Below are 21653 nucleotides of genomic sequence, written 5' to 3'. Positions count from 1 at the left end.
GACTGGCCATCGAGCAAACATGCCCACTCTCAAGCACCACTACAAGGTCATCAAACCTGTTGGCGAGTACGAAGGACATGGAGAGGGGGAGCGGAGCGGATGAGGGAAGGAAAGGGGTGAAGGGAGACGGTTGTTTGCCGAAGGAAGCTCAGGGCGGGACGTTGGGGCAGGGTTCGGGGCGACTGTGGTGTCTTGGTGGGACGGTTGGGGGAGAGAGAGGGAGTGGTATTGACTAACATGTTTATGGAGTCCATGGTATGTGGGCCGGTGTGCGGGCGGTGTACGTGGTGGCTTGGGGTGGTCGGTGGGTCGGTGGGGGTTTGTGGCGGTTGACCCGCGACGGGCGACGGACGGGCGACGGACGGGCGACGGGCGACGGTCGGGCGACGGACGGGCGGGTTGGCGGACAGGGGCAAGTTCTCGACGGTCTTTCTTGCCAAGCACCGCAAGTCGGGACGAAAGGTGGCTATCAAGCATGTCGACAAGAACGATGAAGAGTTTTCGATCGGCCTACTCGAGTCGGAAGTGTCGATCATGAAGGCCATCGACCATCCGAATGTGGTGCGGCTGTTTGATGTGTTTGACTCTGATGAGTCATTCGACATGGTGCTGGAGTATGTCAAGGGAGGTGAGCTGTTTGACATGATTGTGGACCATGGAGCGTACTCGGAGGCCGACGCATCGTCGATCATGACCCAGATTCTAGAGGCTGTAGCTTACCTTCACGAGCACGACATTGTGCACCGCGATCTCAAGCCGGAGAACCTGTTGTGTGAGCAGAAGAAGTCCGGGCGGCTGGTGGTGAAGATTGCAGACTTTGGCCTCTCCAAAATGCTCGATGAGGATGTGATTCTGGCGACAGCGTGCGGGACGCCGGGCTATGTGGCGCCCGAGGTCCTGGAGCAGGAGACCGCAACCGGGTACGACTCGGAAGTCGACATGTGGGCGTGTGGGGTGATCATGTATATTCTGCTCTGCGGCTTTCCGCCTTTTTACGAGGATGACATGCCTGCCCTGTTCGACCAGATCCTCGAGGGCCGCTACGACTACCCGGCGCCGTACTGGGACGGCGTGTCGGCGTCTGCCAGGGATCTTATTGACCACTTGCTTGTGGTTGATCCGGCCGCGCGGCTGACTGCGCGCCAGGCACTGGCACATCCGTGGATCTCGGGCACCTCGGCCTCGCAAGACGTCTTGGAGACGTTCCCCGAGCAGCTAGCAAAGTGGAATGCCAAGCGCAAGCTCAAGGCTGCCGTCCGGGTTGTCATGCTCTCCAACTCCCTTGCTGCATTTGCTGGAGGATCCACAAGTTGAAACAGGGACGACTAGCAGCGGCTGCCCAGCCATCGTCGTCGCCCAGTCACCAGCACTGTGCTATTGCCGCGGATGTGGTACTCGAATAAGAACGGGTTGCGGAAAGCAGCGAGCGGGGGTAGCTCGATTGGTTCTCTTTCCTTGTCGCTCTCTCTCTCTCTCTCTCTCGCACACACACTCATATTTTGATCACCCACTGTCCATCACTCTCATCTGCAGCTGCTGTAAAAGTATCAGCGGGCGTGTGGCACTGGGCTGGTGGGACTGGGCAGTTACAAACGCGTCAAACGACCCAATTCGCGAGACGGATCATCACACTAGTTTGAGCGAGAGGGGCAGGGGGGGGGGAAGGGGGAGGGGGGACAGGCAAGGAACAATACCTCACACCACCTCACACCAACACGTATTGAGCAGAGGAACGTAGGAGTTCTATCTTGCTTGTGTGTTGTCGTTGTTGTTTGTTGTATCACCAGGCCCGGGAGACTCTGTGACAGCACCTACCTTGCCTCACCATGAGCTACGGCAGCAGCAACAGCAGCGGATACGGGGCGACCAACGGGAGCGGATACGGGGCGACCAACGGGAGCGGATACGGGACGACCAACGGGAGCGGATACGGAAGCGGAGGGTATGATGGAGGGTATGGCGGATATGATGGAACATCTTCTTCAACTGCTGCTGGAAGTGGTGGCAGTGGATATGATGGTGGTTTCGGTGGCGCGGCTGGTGCAAGCTATGGTGGCTATGGCGGTGGCGGTGGTGCCGACGGTGGCTTTGGCTCGTACGGCTCGTCGACGGGTGGCGGATACGGCGATTACGGTTCCACGGCTGGCCACGGTGGCTATGGCTCTGGATCGACGGGGGCTGCTGGTGGCGGTGGTGGTGGTCTCTTTGGCGATACCTCTCAATACGAGGGCTCGTCGTACGAGTACCACGCGCCGGGCGCAGGCTCGTCGGGCATGGCCGGGTACGGGGCAGACTCTGCGTCGTCGCTCCCGCAGGTTGCGCCCAAGCAGCTGGCGATCGCCGGCATGGGTGAGTACACCGATCTGGATCCCCGCGACCTCGATCCGTTTGCCTCGCTCTACCCCATGGGCGCCGGTAAGGTTGAGTTTGTCAACCCCGACGAGGCCGAGCGCGGGTGGGGCAAGAAGCTCCTGCACCAGACCGCATTTGCATGGGTCGGCGGCTTGGCGCTGGGCACGCCCTGGGGCGCCATCGAGGGCCTCCGCCAGGCACCGGGATCGTCGACCAAGCTCCGCATGAACTCGCTGCTTAACGGCGTCAACCGCCGCGGCCCGCCCATGGCCAACACTCTCGCCGCCGTCGCCCTCATGTACAACATTGTCGAGGCCTCGCTCAACTTTACCACTCCGATCGACCCGACGTACAACGGCATCCTCGCCGGCGTCGCCTCGGGCCTCATCTACAAGTCCACCGCAGGCGCCAAGCGCATGCTTGTCGGCGGCATCGGTGGTGGCCTCCTCGCCGCCTCGTTCATGCTCGCAGACTTTGTCGCTGAAAACGGCATCAACATCTCGGCCGTCCCGGACGTGCTCATGGGCAAGCTCAAGGCCCTCACCAACAAGACGCAGCAATGAACCACATGACACACCCCTCACACACACACACACTCTCTCTCTCTCTCTCTCTCCTACCGCGCCGGCGACGACCGCAACTCCAGCTCGCCTACATACTCAGCGCCGGTGCGGAAGACTCGCGTTCCGTGCGAGTGCCGTGGCTTGCTCGCCGGCGTCGCTGGTGCGTCTAATGCCTTGAACGCCACCCGCTTGCCGGCCCGCCACACGGTCTTGAACCGCTGGCCAGACGAGAGCGTCGTCACCAGCGCCTTACCGTGCCGCTTGCCGGCCCGCCACTCGCCGTCGTACTCGATCGCTGCGTCGCGAAAGTACCCACGGCCCTCGCGCTTGTCATTGACCCACTCGCCGCGGTACACCGTCTCTACCTCGCCGGTCAGCCGCGAGTGCGAGACCCACTCGCCATAGCCGTGCCGTTTTCCGTTTCGCATCTCCCCGGTGTAAAGGCCACCGCGGATCTCTGCGCCAGCAACCTGCTCCCCTTCCTCGTCGTCGCCCCGGCTCCCGCTCGCCCGCCCGCCTTGCGCCAGCACCGCCCGGTGGTGCTTGTCGAGCGCCACTGCCTCGTCCTCTCCCATCACGCTCTCGTCGTACTGCCGCTTACCAAAGACCCACCGGTCGCGGACAGCCGTGCCGTCGACATAGACAAGCTTTCCAAGCCCGTGCCTCGCCCCGCGACGCCACGGGCCGACATACGCCCGCCCATCGGCGTACACATGCTTGCCGAACCCGTGCCGCTTGTCGGCCTTCCACTCGCCCTCGTACACCTCGCCCGAGGCCGAAACCAGCTTCCCGCGGCCATCTCGCTTGTCGTCCTTCCACTCGCCCTCATACACCGACCCGTTGGTGTACCGATGGACGCCGGTCCCGTGCCGCACCGGATACCGCCCGTACAGCCCGCGCCCGTCAAGCGCCTCGGAAAGCGGTGTGAGCCTTGTCTTGGCGCTCCTCCTCCCTTGCTCGCCAAGAGACGCGTCGTCGCCGGCCCACTCGTCGTCGTCCTTCCTCGCCCTCCTCTCCTTTCCATCGACCGCCCCGCTGGCCAAGGCCTCGACCATGGCCTGCTGCTCCAGCGTCGACTCGCGCTCCAGCTCGTACCGCTCGACCACAGACTTGGCCTCGTGCTCCTGCTTGGCCTCGTACTGATCGAGGGTGTACTTCATCAAATGCGACGAGAACGAGTCGTCCAAATGTGACGTGTCAAAGCCTCCTCCACTTCCATCCCCATCCCCATCGCCTTCGCCGCCAGAACTGGCTCCGCCGACTCGGCTGCGTGGAACAACGGCCGAGGCCGCCACCGAGAACCGACGGCCGTCTCCTTGGGCGAGGGCAGATACAGCCGGAGATAGCCCTGCTGATCGTTTGGAAAAGACAGAGAGTCGCCGCACACGTCCAGCATACTCCATGCCTCCTTGCCAACAGTCACCAGTGCGGGTGGAGTGGGTGGTAGAGGGTGCCAGGTCTGGCGTGATCGTGATCGTGATCGTGATCGCCACCGGGTGTGCCACATTGAAGGAAAAGGTCGTCAAAGCGAACGACACTTTGCGCGCGAGGCCGACGGCGGTGAGGGGCATTGCGCACACGGCTAGGCGACAGAGATGTTTGTGAGCGTGAGTGGAGACGACCTACGGACAACATTTGCGAACTACACCGCCACGACCGAGTATGAGGTCATCCGGGAGCTCGGTGGTGGCGGGCAGGGGCGGGTGTATGCGGTGCGGCCGGTGGGCACGGCCAAGTCAGGCGAGGAAGGAGGCGCGTCCGGCGCCGACGGGCAGGCCGCGCCCGCGCAGACGCTACTGGCGATGAAGGTCATGCCCACAGGCTCCGAATTGGCGGTGTGGAAGGCGCTGTTTGAGTGTGAAATCCTCCGCCAGCTCAACTCGCCCTATATCGTGGCCTTTGAGGATGCCTTTGTCCGCGAGCCGCCCTCGCCTACAGCAAAGGGCCTCGAAGTGTGCTTGGTCATGGAGATGTGCTCCGGTGGTGACTTGTTTGACGTCTTTGCCGCTCGGGCCAACGATGCCGCTCCGTTTACTCAGACCGAGCTGGGCGGATGGATGGCTCAGATCGCGTCGGCTCTCCATCATCTGCACTCGCAGACCTTTACCGATCCCCGGCCGAACAAGTCTGGCAAGGCCAAGGCGCCCGGCCCACTCATCTACCGCGACCTCAAGCCGGAGAACTTGTTTGTGACCACAGCGAGTGCCGCCGAGTCGGGCTCCGAGCGGTATGTGCTCAAGCTGGGCGACTTTGGCATTTCGCGGGTGGCGTGGGATAAGGCCGACGATGCCAACGGCATCGAGCGAGTCGACACAACCTCGGGCTCGCTCTCGTACCTTGCGCCCGAGGCACTGGCCGGCGCAACTACGCTTACTCCTGCTGTCGATATCTTTGCACTCGGCGTCATGATGTTCTACATGGCGCGAATGGACATGACGCCCAACGTCGGCATGCTGGGTCTGCGGCCAGGCTTTGACCCGGTTGCTTCGCTCCGCCCACTGCTGGTGAGCGGTGCACGGTCAGAACTTGACGAGCCGTTCATCGATTTGATCATTCGCTGTGTGAAAGCAGCGCCTGAGGATCGGCCGTCGGCGGCAGAGCTGCTCGCCTCGCCGGTCCTGGCGCCGTACGTGGCCGACCTGGCTGCGGATCCGATGACGGCGCGGGTGGTCAAGGCGCGGCCGGACGCGCGCGAGGCCATCTCGGCCTCGGTTCGCGATCACTTTCGGCGGCAGCACTATGCAGTGGCGCGGATCACGCTGCTCTCGGCGTCCAAGGCTAGAATCGACTCGCCGTCCAAGGCTGCCGGCAAGTGCTTTCGGGCCACGGTGCGGCATTCCGAGTCGTCGCGCGAGCCGCGGTTTGACCTTGCCTTTGACATCCAGCTCGGAACTCGGCTCGGACGCGACGGCTTCCAGCTTGTTATCGACGCCTCGTCGGTGGTGGAGCTCGCCATCCCGCCGCGGCGGCGGCCGACGCTGCTGGTGCGGACCGACGACGAGCCGTCGCTCGTCCGCGCGGCCGGTCGCTCCAAAAAGTTTGTGCCGTGGGACTCGTTTAGCCTTGATGGTGGCAATGCGGCCGTAGCTGCGGCAGCGAGTGCGGCGGCAGCCAGTGTAGCGGCGGAAGACGGCTCTGATGCCGCTCCGCCGCCGGCGCGCACGCTGCGGTCAACGCCGCAGCGACGAGCCAAGGCGCGGTCACGCATCCCCGCGACACCCAACACCAAGCGCCGCGTCGCGCAGTGGACCGTCAACAGCGACGGTACCTACGAGGTCCTCGTCACTTTTGCCTCCATGCTTGGTCTCGAGCGCTTCCTCCACAACCTTGCCATGGTTGCCCGCGAGCCGACCGAGGTCTTCCACGCCGCGCAGGCCACCATCATCGATCTCGTCACCCCACTCCTCTCTAGGCCGCGGAGCATCAGTCCAGACTCGGACGACGACGCTGAGACGTCCTCTGATGCTGGCTCGGCGTCGCCAACTCACTGCCCTCGCCGAACGCCCGCAGGCCAGCCTGACTGCGGCAACGACCACGATCTCGACCACGATGACGATGACGACGAGGCCGACGGTGGGAGCTTAGAGGACCTCACCGGGCTTATGCGCAAGCTCAAGTTTTGAGACAATGTGTAGGCAACCATATGCGTATGATATGAAAGCAAGCATAAGTGGAGCGTCGGGGGGGGGGGGGCGGGGGGGGGGGGGCGGGGCGAGGAGGTGACGGACATTTGACTCGGTTGCCACCTGCACCTCCACCGGGCAACACCGACAACCACCATGCGTACGTCCCAATGAAGGGAATGCCGACATGTAGAGAGCGGGAAAGTGGACAGAGGGAGACTCATGGTGTATGACTACATGTGGTTGTGACTGTGGCTTTGGCTCGTGTTGGGCTCGGTGACTTTGGCTTGGCTGTATGGGTGGCGGGGATGGGCCATGTCGGACGGTGGTGGACGGCTGGCGGGCATGGCGGGGGCTGGCGGGACTGGCGGGAATGGCGGAGGTAGTGGTTATCCGGAGACATGGCGGGAACGGAGTCAACGATCCTGGATCATGTATGTCGCTGATGGCCAAGCTCGCCTTTGCGTATCTGGCCTTTATCAACCTCCTTGTGGCCATTCTCCTCATTTGGACTTCTGTGGACGTCATTTATCAGGTCACCTCGTACAGGCCGACGAGTTGCTCGGTGAGCGAGGGTTGGGTGAGGCCGTACGACTCGCTGTCATCACCGACGTACTCGGTCATGCTCAATGTGGAGTACAATGTTGATGCAAGAACGGTGGCCACTTCATACACTGTGGAGGATTTGGACAAGAAGGAGTTTGAGCGCCTGTGCCGGGTCCTGTGGGGCTGTGCTCCCAACGACGACGGCTCACCGTTTGAGCTCTCGACCCTAGCCATTGTCCCTCTGAGAACGCAAGCTGTCCATGAGTGCTGGTTTGATCCGAACAGCGTCGAGGCGGCGTCGATCCGGCCCACGTACTCGACGTGGAATGTATTCTCGTTCATCCTCTTTCCCATCAACTGGATTCTCGGCATTGTCTTTACCGCCGTCCTCATCCGGTCCATCCGCCAGGACTGCACCCAACAGCGCGACCGCCAGCAAGTCCTTCGCCGCATCGTCGCCAACCACCAAGAGCGGCGCGCCGCCGCATTGGCGGCGCTGGGCGATCCCCGGCAGCGTGGCGGTGCCGACGGAGGCGAGGCCAATAGTGACGGCGGCGAGGACGCTGCCGCTGGTGACGATGCCGCCGGCCCGTCCGACGCAGCAGCCGACGGCGGAGAGAGCACAGCCGCCACACCAACACCGCGACCGGATGCGGCTGTGGAGCGTGGTGAGCTCGGTAGAGGCGGCTCTGGTGAAGGTGACACCGAGCCGGCGGCTGATGATGTGGCGATGGACGACTTTTCGCGGTCATCGTTTGATTCGAGTGACGACGGCGACGACCTGGTGGTCGCAATGGCGCCTGCGCCGTGAGGCCGCTACGCCTTGGCGCTGAGAGCTGCCCATGTGTATCCAAGGCCGCCAAGTGTACAGACGGCCATGCCTGCGATGAAGCGAGCAATGCGAGGCTGGGCCACAAAGTCGAGGCTGCCGACAAAAGCAAGCGACAACAAGGTGACGATCGGCAGCTTGAGATTGGAAACGACGGCGGTGGTGAGCGCAGAAGTCCGCATGGTGCAGACCAGAAGCGTTGTCTGAAGCACGATGCCCTCGACGAGAAAGATGGCGAGGGCGACAATGAATGCCGGTTCGCCCCAGAACTGGTAAGCACGTAGCGCTGTCCAGTCTGTTGACGCCGCTGCAATGAGCGCCATTAGCGGGAGCGAGAGTGCGCACGAGTAAAAGATGAGCGTGACGATCGAGTCGTCATCCTTGCTTAGCGATCGGTCTGCGCTCTCAGGCACAGGCGAGCGGGCACGGGCACGGGCCGAGACCAGCAGCAGATGCACGGCGCGCGATGCAATAGCGCCAACGGCAGCAACCAGGCCGAGAGCATTAACGCCGGACTCTGCGCCGCCGACGGCAAGGCCGGCACCAAAGGCGATGATCAGCGCAAAGGTGGCGCGAGCGGGTGGAATGGCGGTGCCAAAGACTACGCGCTGAGCAACGAGTACGCCAACAACGTTGCAACGCTTCAGGACCGCGAATACCAGCAGCGGGAGGCTATGCAGCGCAATGAGGGATAGAAGTGAGGAGAAAGCGTACGAGATGGCGATCGGTGTGTAGACAGAGATGACCGAACGGTTTGGGGGCGGGAAGGAGACAAGACCTGCGGCGCGGGCGGCAAGCAGGCCCATGCAGGTCACTATCAGCTGGCAAAAGATAGTGGCGGGCATAAAGTGGAAGCCAAAGGGAAGAAACGTGTGCTTATTAAACAGCATGACACACGAGTTGACGACAGCTGAGATCCAGGCGATGTGTACCATGCACGATGTCACCAGATCGATCACAACCATGTGAACCAGATCGATGACAGCCATGTGGTCGACACCACAAGATCGATCACAACCATGTGGTCGACCACCACGAGATCGATCACAGCCATGTGGTCGACACCACAAGATCAATCACAACCATGTGAACCAGATCGATGACAGCCATGTGGTCGACCGCCACCAGATCGACCACAGCCATGTGCGGGCACGCCATCGTGCCCAGACACACACACACACACACACACACACACACACACCATCATCCGATCCCCCATTCTCACCATGAGTACCCCCCTCCCCACCTCTTCCCCTCGTCTTAATCTGCAACAAAACCACATACCATATCCGAGCGCAGCAGCAGCACTCCTGTCCATCACGACCCAACCACGGTCACAATCCACAGGAACGCTCCCTCGGACGGAAGAGACTGTCTCCCTTCGTCTTCGTCTTCGTCTTTGTATGTGTCTGCGTCTGCGTCTGCTTCTGTGTGGCCGTGTGGCTGTGGCTGTGGCTGTGGCTGTGGCTGTGGCTGTGGCTGTGGCCACAGTTGAGTGTGCCCGCCAACTGGGTGCTGCACGCACAGGAATAGCACGGGTGGACTGGACGCCATCAGAGAGGCCGAGGAGAGTGCGAGGCATGTGGCATCAAGGAGGCCATGGTATGGCCTGTGAGCAAGGTGTATTCCTTCTTCTGCTCACGATCGCACCGCTGCCCGCTTCACGACAAGGTGCTCGTCAGTCTCGATCGACCTGGTCGCAGAGGCCTCAAGACTGCAGACGAGGAGCACCGTACTCGTCATGATCACGTCCGACGTGCCTCAATCGACGCCAACGATAGCACGACACATGCAATCGGGTGGACTACATATGCTTTCACTTACCGCTAAACAACCTTGGTCGACTGCGTGGCCACAAAGTCGGCTTCCGGGAAGCGGTACGACATGGCCTCGCCGATATCGGCGTGTGCGTGGCGGGCACGGAACTTGGCCCACGACGAGTATGGTTTTCTGCGGCCGGTTGGGACGCGGACGACCCGGACAGGCGGACGTCCTGATGCATGTAAAGCGCGCGACTTGGACGCCTCCCACTTGGCGCGCCCCCCGCGCAGCGATGATCGTCGCGATGGCGACGCTGTTGTCGGTGGCCGCGGCACAAACCGCGACGACGTCAGGCTGTCGCAGCTAGCCTCGCTCACCAACGAGTCCAGTGGCGTCTCGCGGCCAACATCCTTGGTGGCGCCCATGCGGACAAGCCACAGCGGATTGACCGCATACCGCAACGTCGTTGACGGCGCAGCCTGCCACTCCCCCGGCTCACGAGCTAGCGGTGCCTCGCATGTCTCCACAAAGATCTGCATTGCTCCACCACCGCCATTCAGCGCCGCCTCCTCCTGCATCATCTTCCACTTGGAAGTCGGCAGGTCCGGCGGCCGGAACGCCGCGAGCTCAGGCAGCGCACCGTGCTCGGTTTCGGCGGTCAGTGACGCCGAACCTGGTGATGTCGCCGACGGCGAGAAAGCCGACGGCACTGATGCCCGCGACGCCTGTGTGCGTGACCGCACAGACCGCAGCGCCGCCGATCGCGCCGTCGCCAGCGACGAGCCCTCCTGTAGCGTCTGCTGGTATGAGAGCTGTGAGATGAACTCGAGGTGCGAGACCTTGCGCATCAGCGAGTACTTGTGCCGCACGTAGTTGTGTAGCAGAAGGACGGTGGCCTCAGCCTTTGGTGTCACGTCAAACTTGCACGCCACAATGTGCCCGTACTCGATGATGGTCGGCGTCCAGTCGTTGGCGGCGAGGACGTCGACTGCGACCGGCGCTAGCGGCGAGAGGCAGATGTCCCACGAGTGCTTGGCAGGGACCGTAAATTCGTTCGAGGTCATGTCGGCAAAGAGCCAATGCGCCCGAAAGTGGACGTTGATCCGCGACGTCTCGTTGCGGACCGCAGGATCAACACTCACCGCAAACTTACCCTGGACGACGGAATCCGCGGCGTGTACCGGATGTGCGATCGGTTCCGCGACGAGTGCTGCCGCAGACCGACGTTGAAGACCGGCTCCCACACAGGCGCAGGCGCCGAGCTCACCTTACGGTACACATCGCCGGTCTCGTTGTTGAGAAACCGCGATCGCGACGACGAGAGCGTGTTGAGCTGATCGAGCTTCCCGCCCACAGATCCTGACCATCCAACCCGTTCGTAAACCCCGCCCGTAGCTGCCATGTATGTCAGCATGTGTGCGGTAAAGGCCGAGCCGAAGAGGCATTTGCCAGTCTCAAAGCACATGTGAAGGAGGACAAAGGCTTTGCGGGCAGCCGGAGCCCACGGAGCAAGGACGTGTGGGCCATCGATGAAGATCATATCCAATCGATCAAACAACAGCAGTGCCCGCTTGTCCATCAAACTCTCCTTCAATCGCTTCGGCATCGGCGCCAGACTCGAATTGGCAGGAGAAATGTACAAATAATCGTCCAAATCGTCCATGCCCGCAACATGGACCTCCACCACGTCGCCTGTCGAAGCCAGTGAGTTCCGCACAGCCTCCTCAAACTCATGGAAGACTGCCTGACCCACGTCAGAGGTATCCGGATGACAGTTGACAATGAGCACCTTCATCCTGCTCCACCTCCAGAGCCTCGCCCTTCTCCTCCACTCGCCGTCGTCCGCTCCTGGAGTTGAGTGTGGCCGCGAGTCCCAGCCAACGGTCGCCGGAACAATAAACGGAACAACAGTTAATCGTAGCTACTTCGGCAAGGCTTGATCTGGGCAATGGGCGGGGAAGGAGGCGACAGGGAAGACGAGCAAGAGGCAAAGCTGGTGGGGGCTGGCTCTGGTGTGGGTGTTGGGAGCAGGGGTAGTTGCACGTGAATGGATCGGGGTGTGCGGAGGTGTTGGCTGGGTGCAACAATAAATGGGTCTAAGAGTTAATCACAATCTGACTCTCCGTATCTCGATCTCGCCCGCAAACAACGCCATGCTTCTCCTACTGTCACCATGTACCCTCTTAGGCCCCGTCTACCTCGAAACCATTCTATCTTGCCAACAACCGCATAGAGTATCGACATTGGCATCGCTTCTGGAATCCGTCCCAAGCTCGCCACTTGATCACGATTTTTAGATTGCACCACATCCTCGACCAAGTCCCTCCCCCCCCCCCCCACACGCACCTTGATCTTCTCATCTCCGCCTGCTCTCTCCCGTCTATGCGCGTACAACTACGATCAGCATTTGACATATCCCTCGATGTCGTCGCCGAATCGCAAGTCAACGCAAAATAGTCGGCCGAGTCAGGCTGCGTCGACGGGCGCGCCGGCGACGACGACACAAGCCAAGGGAGGCTAGACTCGACTCGAAGGGGCGGACAGCAGGACAAAGGGCAACATGAAGAAGACTACAGGTAGCGGCATGAAAACAAGCACACGTATGGGTGGTGGCGGGAGCGGTGGCGAAGGGACCCAGTCTATGGCGAGCATTTGGCTGACGGGTCTGTCGGAGCGTGTCGAGTCTGAGCATGTGGCTGAGATGATGGCTTCCTTTGGTGCCGTGGCTGCTGTCGAGGCTGTTGGGCCTGGTACCTTTGATGTTGCCTTTACCCGCTCAGCTGGTGCTGCCCTGGCCGTTGAGCGCATGGATGGTGCTGTTGTTGATGGCGAGCCTGTTTCCGTTTGGTTCAAGTGAGATGAAGATCGTCACATGGGTGCATGTGTGTTGTGTTCGCTCGCTGCTCATTTACAGGCCGTTACGTGGTCGAGAGAGCGAGCGTGTGCAGCGTCGACGAGAGGCACATATAGAGCCAGCCGACAACGCGCTGCGAGATAGTGAGCGCCTCGATGGGCGAGATGTCGTCGAGGTTGATGAGATTCGGCGCCATGGCGATGGAGAGGTTGCGGACGGACATGCCGTTGACCGACTCGTTGCGAGCGACGTCTGCAAGAAAGACAAGCAGGTACTTGAGGAGGTTGAGGTGCGGCTCGGGAATTGACTCGAGAAGCTCGAGACACTGCGCCTCCGAGTCGCATGCGTCAAACGACTCGATGGGGACCGTGTTGAGCAGGTTCGGCTCGCACTCGCGGTACCAGACCTTGATCAGCGCCGCGATGATCTCGATGTTGGTTGTCGAGTTGGCGGTAAACTGCTTGCGGTTGAGCAAGTCCTTGGTATCTTGCAGCTCGTCTTCGAGGACCGAGCCGCGGAAGATGTTCGAGTGCGTGAGCCCACCGTTGGCCAGAAACGCCGCCCGGAGGAGCGCCAGCGGCTGCGGGATGGAAAACCCGTTGTCCTCCACCACGATCTGCTGCTCGTGCGGAATGCCAAACACAGAGTCCTCCGCCACAATGTTGATCGGCACAAGATGCCGCGCTCCGCCCTCCACCTCGACCACCACCACGTGCGTGATGACCGCAGAGCCCTTGTCGACCTTGAGCGAGAATGTGATGTCCACAGACTGCTTCTTCTTCAGCAGCGCCTCGGTCACGTCCGCAATAAACGTGTACCCATACGTCTCGGCAGGCATGATGAGGCTCAGCTTGGCCTTGTTCTTCGTCTTGTTCGTCACCTTGATCGTCTGCGTGAGCTCGCGCGCCAGCGGGCACACGTTGCTCCGCGAGTACCCGCCAAAGTCGAGCCAGTACTTGGAGAGCTCGACCACGGGGATGTTCGACTTGGTCACCTTTTTGGCAATCGACTTGCCGAGGCCCTTGGCGCCCTTGAGGAACGACTGGTGCACCTCGCGCTGCAGCGACTCCACCGTCGCTGGTGCCTTCTTCACCATCCACTCGTCGAGCTCCGTCCGCTCCGACGCCGCAATCAAGTTCGCGCCCTTACACGCTCGCACCATCAACGCCTGGAACTTCTCCAGCTCCTCCGCCTCGGATAGGCCTTCGTCGATCACCACTCCCGGTGGCGTCGGAAACTCGCTTAGCAGCTCAGCCACACTCCGGCCCTTGAGCGGCTCGATATCCATCGCCGGAAGGTTATGCGCCTTGGTCGCCGCCGCTGCCGCGCCCAGCGGATCCATGAGCTTGGACGACTTGGCATAGACCGACGCGTCAAACGACGACTCTTCGCCGTCCCAAGTACCCAGCGACGACGGTCCGGCCGACGACTCGATGTCGGCCCCGGCATACTCGCTGCCGCCAACGGCAGCGTCGGCTCCCGCATCACCGCCTGCTGGCACCATGCTCCCTCCGCTCTCCTCGCCATCCGCAGTAGCATGCGTCGGCGGCGGCGGTGCCTCGTCGTCCGGCGGCGGCGGAATAAAGTCAAGGCCGCCTCCCTGTGGCGGTGGAGCGGGCGAGTCATCCGGTGGCAGCGGAAAGTTCCCCCGACGCCATCAGCCTCGGCCCCGGCCCCGGCCGCGCTACCCGTACCGACATCGCCTCCAGCCATCGTCGGCAGCAGATCGATCTTGTTGACGTTGTCCGGCTCAGCCAGCTCGTCCAGGTCAGGCGGTGGCGGAACGTCCGAGGCAACGCCAAAGTCAGGTAGCGGCAGGTCAACAGGCAAAGCAGTGACGTCTGGCGGTGGGAGACCGTCTCCTCCTACGTTTAGGTCCTCGAGCGGCGGAGGGGGAAGGAACTCTCCCGTCACCATAGGTGGCGGGGGAATGTCATCCGGTGGCGGTGGCATGTGCTCCATCGTCTGACGTCTTTGACCTAAGTCGTAGTTGGTAGCTGTTCTTGCTGTTGGTCCTGGTCTTGGTCCTGGTCCTGGTCCTGGTCCTGGTTCTGGTCCTGGTCTTGGTCCTGCTGCTTGTCGCTGTTCTCGTCGTCTGCTTGGCTGACTTTGCCTCTGGCCACCTTCTGGCTAGCCGGTCCGTCAACTGGAGAGGGGTACAGAGAAGGCAGTAAGCTCACAAAAAAACAGAACTACCTCGAAACCAACTCTACCTGTATACTCTATGTCGAAGAGGGAGGCGGGGGCTTCTGGTAGAGCGTAGTGTTACTCCTTTCCCCCCCCCCCTCTCCCTCCCCCCCTGCTGCCTGCCCCTCTCCCCCCTTGGCCGGCCTCGTGTCGCACTTTGCCCAATTCGCCTGAAAGCTACATGAACCGAACCGTCCATTATTCATACGTTCGACTTGACGTTTGCTCGATTGTTCGTTCGTTTGATTACCGCGGCAACCTTTTTTTTGTCGCCCGCCGTGCCCCATCAGCACAGCAAAGGCATCAACATCATCAGAGTAGTGGTCAATTGTTTTTTATCTGCGCTTAGCTAGCTGCTTTACGTGGAGCAGGCGCGGTTCGCGAAATCACAGGGTTGGACCTCCGGCTCGGTGCCAACGTCGACGATGGTGCTGATAAGCCGGCCGCAATGGCTGGCGACGAGCCAAACGCAGGCGACCTCGACCGCGACGCTGACCGCGACATAGACCGCGATGCTGATCGCGACATCGACTGCGACGCACTGGGCGCCAAAGAGATCGAGAGCGAGTCCGACGACGAGCATGTGCTCCCCACAGGCTCAACAAAAGTAACCATGCGAGTAGCGTCGACAGCCTCGGCTAAGGACCCGTCTCCCGAGCTGCTGTCTGTCAGCTCGGAAGAGCTCCCGCTTGCCAGGCCCGGCAGCAGCGGCGGCTTGCGCCGCGTCTCGAACCGCGACTGCACATCGAGTAGCGGGCTTGACAGTGCCGGGTTCTCTAGATCGCTCACATGCCGCGCCAAGAGCGAGAGGAACACTTCATCACGGATCGAGAGTGCGTTGATATCCAGCTCGCCCTCGCCCGGCGCCTGCCGCGTCCGCCGCCTGCGCCGATGGTATCGGAACGTCGCTCTCACCTCGCGGAATGAGGTCGTGACAAGGAGCACCACAGAGAACCCGATCGACGCCACCGCAATGACCACAATCGCCAGGTAAGTCATCCGGTTGTAGAACTTGTCTGCCCAGAACAAGACTCCACATCCAAGCAAGACAAGGACCGCCCCGTTGAGCCGCGTCTCCAGCTGGTTATGGAGCGGGAAGAAGAACGGTTCGTGCTTGAGCTGGAACGCTCCGCTCACCATGAAGATGCCGACCAGAAGTGTGAAGAGCCACACATCGACTCGCGAGAAGAACAGCGCCGTTGCCACCACGCCTAGCCGCTTCAGCAGTAGCGCAACCTCATACCAAAAGTACGCCTGCCGGTATGCCGTGTAGATCGGCCCGTACCGCATCAGTACCTCGGTCGACGACAGCGACTTGCGGTTCCGCCAGAGCACAACGCCAAACAGCGCAGGCAGTGCCACTACATACGCGATTACTGCCAGAATCGCCAGCGGAAGGAGCGCCAGCCACGCTTCCGAACCGCATTCTTCATCGAGGTTTGCGTCGAGGTAGTACTTGCCATTGGGCAGCTTGGTGCAATCAAAAAACACCAGCGCGGCCCGCGAGAGCGGGATGTACAGCAGCGGGCCAAACGAAAACAGCAGTCGCCCGCCGAGCGTCCACCCCGACACCCGATCCAGATGTGTGTCGGCAACGCACGAGAAGCACCGAGGGAGGCTCTTAATACCGGCCACAAACAGCCCGACAAGGCAAAAGAACGCCGCAGGCGCGAGGACAGAGAACGCGTACCGCGTGCCAAAGTCCTTGATGGTGCAGTCTGTGGCAAACATGCCCAGGTCGATGTTCGCCACGTTGGCCGTCCGCAGAATCCGCCCCACCGGCGACTCGGGCCAGTTGAACGGCGCATCGGCGAGAATGCCCAGCACCTGCAGGTACACAAACGCCACCCCAAGCGCGTGTGGGATCGGCTTTCGCCGCATGGCGTGCATCACCACGTTCCGCGCCGCAAGGGTCATCGCAGACGCAGACGCAGCAATTCGAGCCGCAGCCTGCGACTCGCTCATCAGCAGCGCGTCGTCCTCGGTCTCGGCCTTGATCGCCCGCGTCGCTGCCGCAATCACAATCACCGATCCAAACGCAATGCCGGCGGCCAGGCCCACAAACAGATACAGCCGCGAGATCGCTGCCTGGGGGCACTTGACGCACCCTCCGTCACGGCTGCGGTAGCTGTTGGCCGCACACTGCCGGCAAAGGTACGAGTCCGGGTTGTACGTGGGTCCGCACTCGGGCTCGACAAACCCGCCGCGGCACGCCGAGGCGATCGGGCACTCGGCGAACCGAAACGTTGCTGTGTCGATCAGCTTCCAGCCGTACATTGCCTTGGGCCTCTCACCGCCGCCTACGCACACCGCGCCGACCGGGCACGGGCGGCATGCGGTCACTAGCGGCGCTTCGGGCGACCACGTCCCGGCCTTGCACATGCACGCCACCAGATGCGTCGTGTTGGCCGAACCTGGCCGCAGCGAGAACGCCGGGCACGCCGGAATCGCACGGCACGGCTCAATAGACTCGACGTCCGAGTACGAGCCCTCGTCACATGGCGAGCACACGAGCACGTTGCTTGCCAGCGCAGACTGGGTGTCCGAGCCCAATCCACGCGGGCACGCCGTGATCCGCATTGTCACACTTGTCGACACCTCTGGATCCGCCGTCTCTTCGCTGCTCCGCACCAGGCTCAGCTTCAGTGATGCGTCAAGCGGGAGGAGGCTGCCGTCGGCAGCTGCGCTGATGAGCTCAAGATGCGCGAGCCCGTCCACCGCCACAAACGCCACCCCGCGCTCAGCACCCGTCACTATCACATGACTGTCCAGCGGCGCAACTCCAAGCGACAATCCGGCATCAACCACTTGCTGGCCAAGCCCGTCGCTCGCACTCAACGTCCCGCGGCCAAACACCATGCCCGATGCCGTCACTCCAGGCGTAGTCTCCTCTACCGCCAGCGCCACTGGTGGCGTCGCGTACATGTCGCCGTAGCCGCCTGCACTCGCACCAGCCACTCCGCCTGCAGGCGCACTCAGCCACAGTGCCGGCGATGGGAGCGTGTTGTTGGCGTCGACGCAAAAGAAGCCAACACCTCCACCCACGCTTGCCGTCGGTGGTGCGGATGCAACCGCCGCGCTGGCGTCAATGTGCGCGCCGCACCCAAAGAACGCCCCGCCGTACCGAGCGCTGTTCCCGGAGATCACAGCACCAATTCCAAGCACCACTACCGAATGGTCCGGCAAGCTTGCTGCGGCTGCCCGCGGGAGATCGGCAGCCACAAAATCGGTCCTCTCCGGCTCGTAATACCCAGCGTGGACGGCCGAGACTCCGCCGCCGGCGCGGGCCTCATTATTGCTCACTAACGCGCCGGCACCAAGCCGGACACTGCAGCCGAGCGGCTCAAACACCGCCACCCCTCCACCAAGCTTGCCGGCGACGTTGTCGTCGATCTGCGTTTGGTTCACCGCCACCATCGCACCCTCTGCGGTCTCGGTCACCAGTAGCCCGCCGCCTGATCCGTACGGCGCAGAGTTGCTCGCTAGCGTCGAGCCAGAGTCAAAGACCACAGATGCACTCGAGCCAAGGACAGCGACTGCTCCGCCGCCGCCTCCAAGCGCGGTGTTTGCCACAAAGCTGCAGTTGGTAAAGTGCGCCGATGGAGCGCTGCCCACCAGCGCCACTGCTCCGCCCACACCCTTGGCCACATTCGAGTCAAAGGCCGAGTCGAGGGCATCCAGTCTCCCGCCATCAACCGCGGCCAGACTGCCGCCAATGCCCGACATCGCCTGCAGCTCCGACGCAGCCTGAGAGGAAAAGCCGGTCACCAGAACCCGCTCCAAGCGAAGCGTCGCGTCCAAGCCGCTGACTCGGAGGCCTGTCACAGCCGACGGTTGGGACCCGACTGTAGCGCCAGCGAGAACCACGTCTGTCATTTTGAGCTGAGCGCCGGCGCCAACCTCAAACATCACACCGCCAGCGCTGCCGCAGTCGATCCGCGGCCGAAGGGCCGGTGCGACGCCGGCAGGGCCCGCAATGGTCCACATCGCGCCGGCCGGCACCGTCAGGTACCCGTCGGCCGAGCACCCGCCGACCACAACCGAGCCCGCTGCGAGCTCGATCCGCTGCGGCGTGCACTGCGAAGCCGTGTTCAGTGCTGTGTAGATGTCTGTGACCTTGAGTGGAACCGCTGCCGGATGCGGCGGCAAGGCCGCAGGCATCGGCGTTGCGTTGAGGACGGGGCGCTGGATGAAGGACTCGATGGTGTCGTCATCGTTGCCGGCGCAGAGCAAGTCGTTGAAGCCGTCGTTGTTGACGTCGACAATCTTGACCCGGTATGCCCCGATGCTGGTTGACGTCAGAATCTCCTGTGCTTCAAATGTGCCATCGCCCAGCCCGCGGTTGCGGAGCCACGAGATCTGGTCCGAGGAGTAGGACGCCACAGCCACGTCCGGAAAGCCATCGCCAGACGCGTCGCGGCATGAAATCGAGTACGGCAGGTTGTACGAGCCGCCGAGGTCGGTTGGCGTCGACGAAATCGTTCCCGGCGCCGTCTGGGTGTACAGCGATATAGCCGAGCCCCCGCCGTTAGCGACCGCAGAAATCACATCGAGATCGCCGTCGTCATCGACATCGCAGAGTGCAGCAGCGATGGTGAACCCAATGGCAAGCGTGTCGATGGTAGTCGGGGGAAGGAAGCCGGTACCGCCAGCGTTGGACGCCCAGCCAACGAGCCGAACCGACGACGCCACAAACAGGACGTCGACAAAGCCGTCGTCATCAATATCGCCTACGGCAGTGTCCATGTTGGTGATTATTAACGGTGTCGAGTACACAACTTGCACCGTCCATGTCGAGCCGTCATCGCCATTGATGTACGCCGAAATCGACGGCGACGGCGCATCGGCACAGCCCGCAACAAGATCGGGAAGGCCGTCGTTGTTAAAGTCGCCTCCAGACATCTTCATCGCGCCGTCGCATGTGCCGATGGCCATCGGGCTCGGTGCCCAGTTTCGTTTGCCAATGTTGCGCCACCACTCAATGGCGCCAGAGCCGGACGAGGCTGATGCAATGTCCGTCCAACCATCGCCGTCGTAGTCTGCAGCAACGACCGACTCGACGCCGTCGGCTACTCCCGAGACAGAAACTTCGTTGCCGAGGTGGTAGCCTGTGCCGTCGCCGTAGTACACTACAATCGAGTTATCGAATGACGAGGCCGAGACCACATCGGTTGCGCCGTCGCCGTCAAAGTCGGCTGCGTCTACACCGCGCGCGCCATTGGCGGTGTTCGAGATAAGCCGCCGCCCATAAGGAAACGGCGAGAGCGATGGGTCAAAGGTGTATAGCTTGACCTCGCCGCCGAAGAACGCTGCCGCCATCACGTCGAGCGCACCGTCGCTGTCAAAGTCATGGACAATGACGTTGCGCGCGCCGCTGAGGGCGTCGTCGATGCGCTGCGGGGCGGCTGTAAAGCCGCCAGCGCCGTTGCCCGGGATCCAGCGGACAACATCACTGAATGTTGCGCAAAAGACAACGTCGACGGCACCGTCATTGTTGAGGTCTGCAATGGCCACGGTCAGGGGTGCATCCATCTCCGACGCCAGTGTAATGCGAGACGAAAAGGCAAGATCGCCGAGGTTGACGTACAGCGCGATCTTGTCCTCGGCAAAGAGAGCGACGACAATGTCGGGCAGGGAATCTGCGTCGACGTCACCGACGTCAAAGCTAAACGGCGTGTCGGCAGCCGAGTCGACGACCGCCACCGATGTCGCCAGCGTGGATGCAATGTCGGGCCGCCCGGCCATGACAATGACGCGATCGCCAAAAGCCTCGACGTAGACGACGTCGTTAATGCCGTCAACGTCGACATCGACAATGCTGACCTGCGACGGCTGCGACGGTGCGGCTGGGAGTGCGGACGTCAAATCGATCGGTGCCGCTGCTAGTGTGCCAGGGCCAGTGCCCATGAAGGCGCCGATGACGTCTGCTATGGCGAGCGAAAAGACAACGTCCACCAGCGAGTCGCCGTTGATGTCGCCGATGGCCACGCCGTCTGGATCGCCACCAACTGGCACCGCGTACGACTGCAGCAGACCAGACACGGGAAACGTTGCATCCCACCCGATGTTGCGGTAAAGAACAATGGCATTGGAGCCGGCGGCTGCAAAGGTCACAATCAAGTCTGGTGAGCCGTCTCCGTCGACATCTCCCACCGCAGACGTTCGCGGCTGCGTCCTCGTCGAATCAATCGAGGCCGGCACATTCCATCCACCGCCACCCGTCCGCGTCATCACCATCACACTGCCGACTCCAAAGTCGATGTACGCTACGTCGAGAAATGGGGTACCAGAGTCCAGAACAGCCGCCACCACGCCGTGCGGTTGTGAGCCCGATGCCAGCGTAGTTGCCGCCGGCAGCCGATAATCGACGTTGCAACTGGCTAAAGCCGCATCTTGAACCAGCAGCAGCACCATCGCCACGATCGCACCCTTGACAGTCATGGCCATCTGTGGCCCTGTTGCAACGAATGAGGTGAATCCATGAATTGGCCACGACAAGAAGCAACAATATCAGGCAGGTTTTCAAGCAGCAGCATCAAAGTCGGACACAACACGTGGCGGCTGACAAAAGGTGATTATGACTAGCTCCATCAGCACTACACGCCACACTCGCAGATTGGTAGAAGGGGGGGGGGGGGGGGGGGGGGGGGGGGGTCAGCGCATGCGCATGCTGCTGTTTCGACTGGAGCAGTACGTTTCCATCAGCGGCCCGCAAAAAAAGGTAGGTGACCGCAAGGCACCACCAACCCACGCGGGGAGCAGGAGACAGCCACGACCAGCTCCACCACCGCTGTAAACCCACTGACAAGACCAGTTGATACATACCTGCTTTCTACTACGCTTGATATATACCACAGCTCGATGTTGTTGGGGGGGGGGGGGACAGAGAGAGAAAGATAAGAGGTGTAGGTTTGGGGGGGTGGGGGGCGTGCTCTTTT

The 21653-nt window shown here is 61.9% G+C and overlaps 9 protein-coding genes across 9 annotated transcripts in view; 4 read left to right on the top strand and 5 right to left on the bottom strand.

Moving 5' to 3' along the window:
• The first annotated feature begins 3 nt into the window (after positions 1 to 3).
• AMSG_04319 (CAMK/CAMK1 protein kinase) lies at positions 4 to 1419 on the top strand. Its single transcript, XM_013903648.1, has 2 exons — positions 4 to 66; positions 411 to 1419. Exons 1-2 carry the CDS (start codon positions 20 to 22, stop codon positions 1312 to 1314), a joined length of 951 nt encoding a protein of 316 aa, XP_013759102.1. The 5' UTR covers positions 4 to 19; the 3' UTR covers positions 1315 to 1419.
• Positions 1420 to 1826: 407 nt separating this feature from the next.
• On the top strand, positions 1827 to 2915 carry AMSG_04318 (CAMK/CAMK1 protein kinase; the record flags this gene model as incomplete). Its single annotated transcript, XM_013903647.1, has 2 exons — positions 1827 to 1942; positions 2048 to 2915. The coding sequence occupies 2 exons, from the start codon at positions 1827 to 1829 to the stop codon at positions 2913 to 2915; spliced, it is 984 nt and encodes a 327-aa protein (XP_013759101.1).
• Positions 2662 to 4197, bottom strand: AMSG_04317 (CMRP Flagellar component). Its single transcript, XM_013903646.1, has one exon. The coding sequence runs from the start codon at positions 4073 to 4075 to the stop codon at positions 2969 to 2971; it is 1107 nt and encodes a 368-aa protein (XP_013759100.1). The 5' UTR covers positions 4076 to 4197; the 3' UTR covers positions 2662 to 2968.
• Positions 4198 to 4457: 260 nt separating this feature from the next.
• Positions 4458 to 6590, top strand: AMSG_04316 (serine/threonine protein kinase). Its single transcript, XM_013903645.1, has one exon. The coding sequence runs from the start codon at positions 4511 to 4513 to the stop codon at positions 6536 to 6538; it is 2028 nt and encodes a 675-aa protein (XP_013759099.1). The 5' UTR covers positions 4458 to 4510; the 3' UTR covers positions 6539 to 6590.
• A 66-nt stretch (positions 6591 to 6656) lies between these two features.
• Positions 6657 to 8280, top strand: AMSG_04315 (uncharacterized protein). The gene is made up of 2 exons (XM_013903644.1): positions 6657 to 6698; positions 6925 to 8280. Exons 1-2 carry the CDS (start codon positions 6695 to 6697, stop codon positions 7893 to 7895), a joined length of 975 nt encoding a protein of 324 aa, XP_013759098.1. The 5' UTR covers positions 6657 to 6694; the 3' UTR covers positions 7896 to 8280.
• On the bottom strand, positions 7862 to 8902 carry AMSG_04314 (solute carrier family 35 member D3; the record flags this gene model as incomplete). The annotated part of the gene is made up of 1 exon (XM_013903643.1): positions 7862 to 8902. One exon carries the CDS (start codon positions 8900 to 8902, stop codon positions 7901 to 7903), a length of 1002 nt encoding a protein of 333 aa, XP_013759097.1. The 3' UTR covers positions 7862 to 7900.
• An 807-nt stretch (positions 8903 to 9709) lies between these two features.
• On the bottom strand, positions 9710 to 11469 carry AMSG_04313 (uncharacterized protein; the record flags this gene model as incomplete). The annotated part of the gene is made up of 2 exons (XM_013903642.1): positions 9710 to 10786; positions 10828 to 11469. The coding sequence occupies 2 exons, from the start codon at positions 11467 to 11469 to the stop codon at positions 9740 to 9742; spliced, it is 1689 nt and encodes a 562-aa protein (XP_013759096.1). The 3' UTR covers positions 9710 to 9739.
• Positions 11470 to 12566: 1097 nt separating this feature from the next.
• On the bottom strand, positions 12567 to 14780 carry AMSG_11801 (uncharacterized protein). The gene has a single exon (XM_013903665.1). The coding sequence runs from the start codon at positions 14030 to 14032 to the stop codon at positions 12593 to 12595; it is 1440 nt and encodes a 479-aa protein (XP_013759119.1). The 5' UTR covers positions 14033 to 14780; the 3' UTR covers positions 12567 to 12592.
• A 280-nt stretch (positions 14781 to 15060) lies between these two features.
• AMSG_11800 (uncharacterized protein) overlaps positions 15061 to 21653 on the bottom strand; it is a gene marked incomplete at both ends in the record, with an annotated part of 7009 nt that continues 416 nt past the window's right edge. The window contains one exon of the mRNA XM_013903664.1: positions 15061 to 21170. Coding sequence (XP_013759118.1) covers positions 15061 to 21170 — 6110 coding nt within the window. The remainder of the gene's footprint in view (positions 21171 to 21653) is intronic.

This window comes from Thecamonas trahens (assembly GCF_000142905.1).
Source record: "Thecamonas trahens ATCC 50062 unplaced genomic scaffold supercont1.17, whole genome shotgun sequence".
Taxonomy (NCBI): domain Eukaryota; order Apusomonadida; family Apusomonadidae; genus Thecamonas; species Thecamonas trahens.
This window is presented reverse-complemented; position numbering and strand designations above follow the sequence as displayed.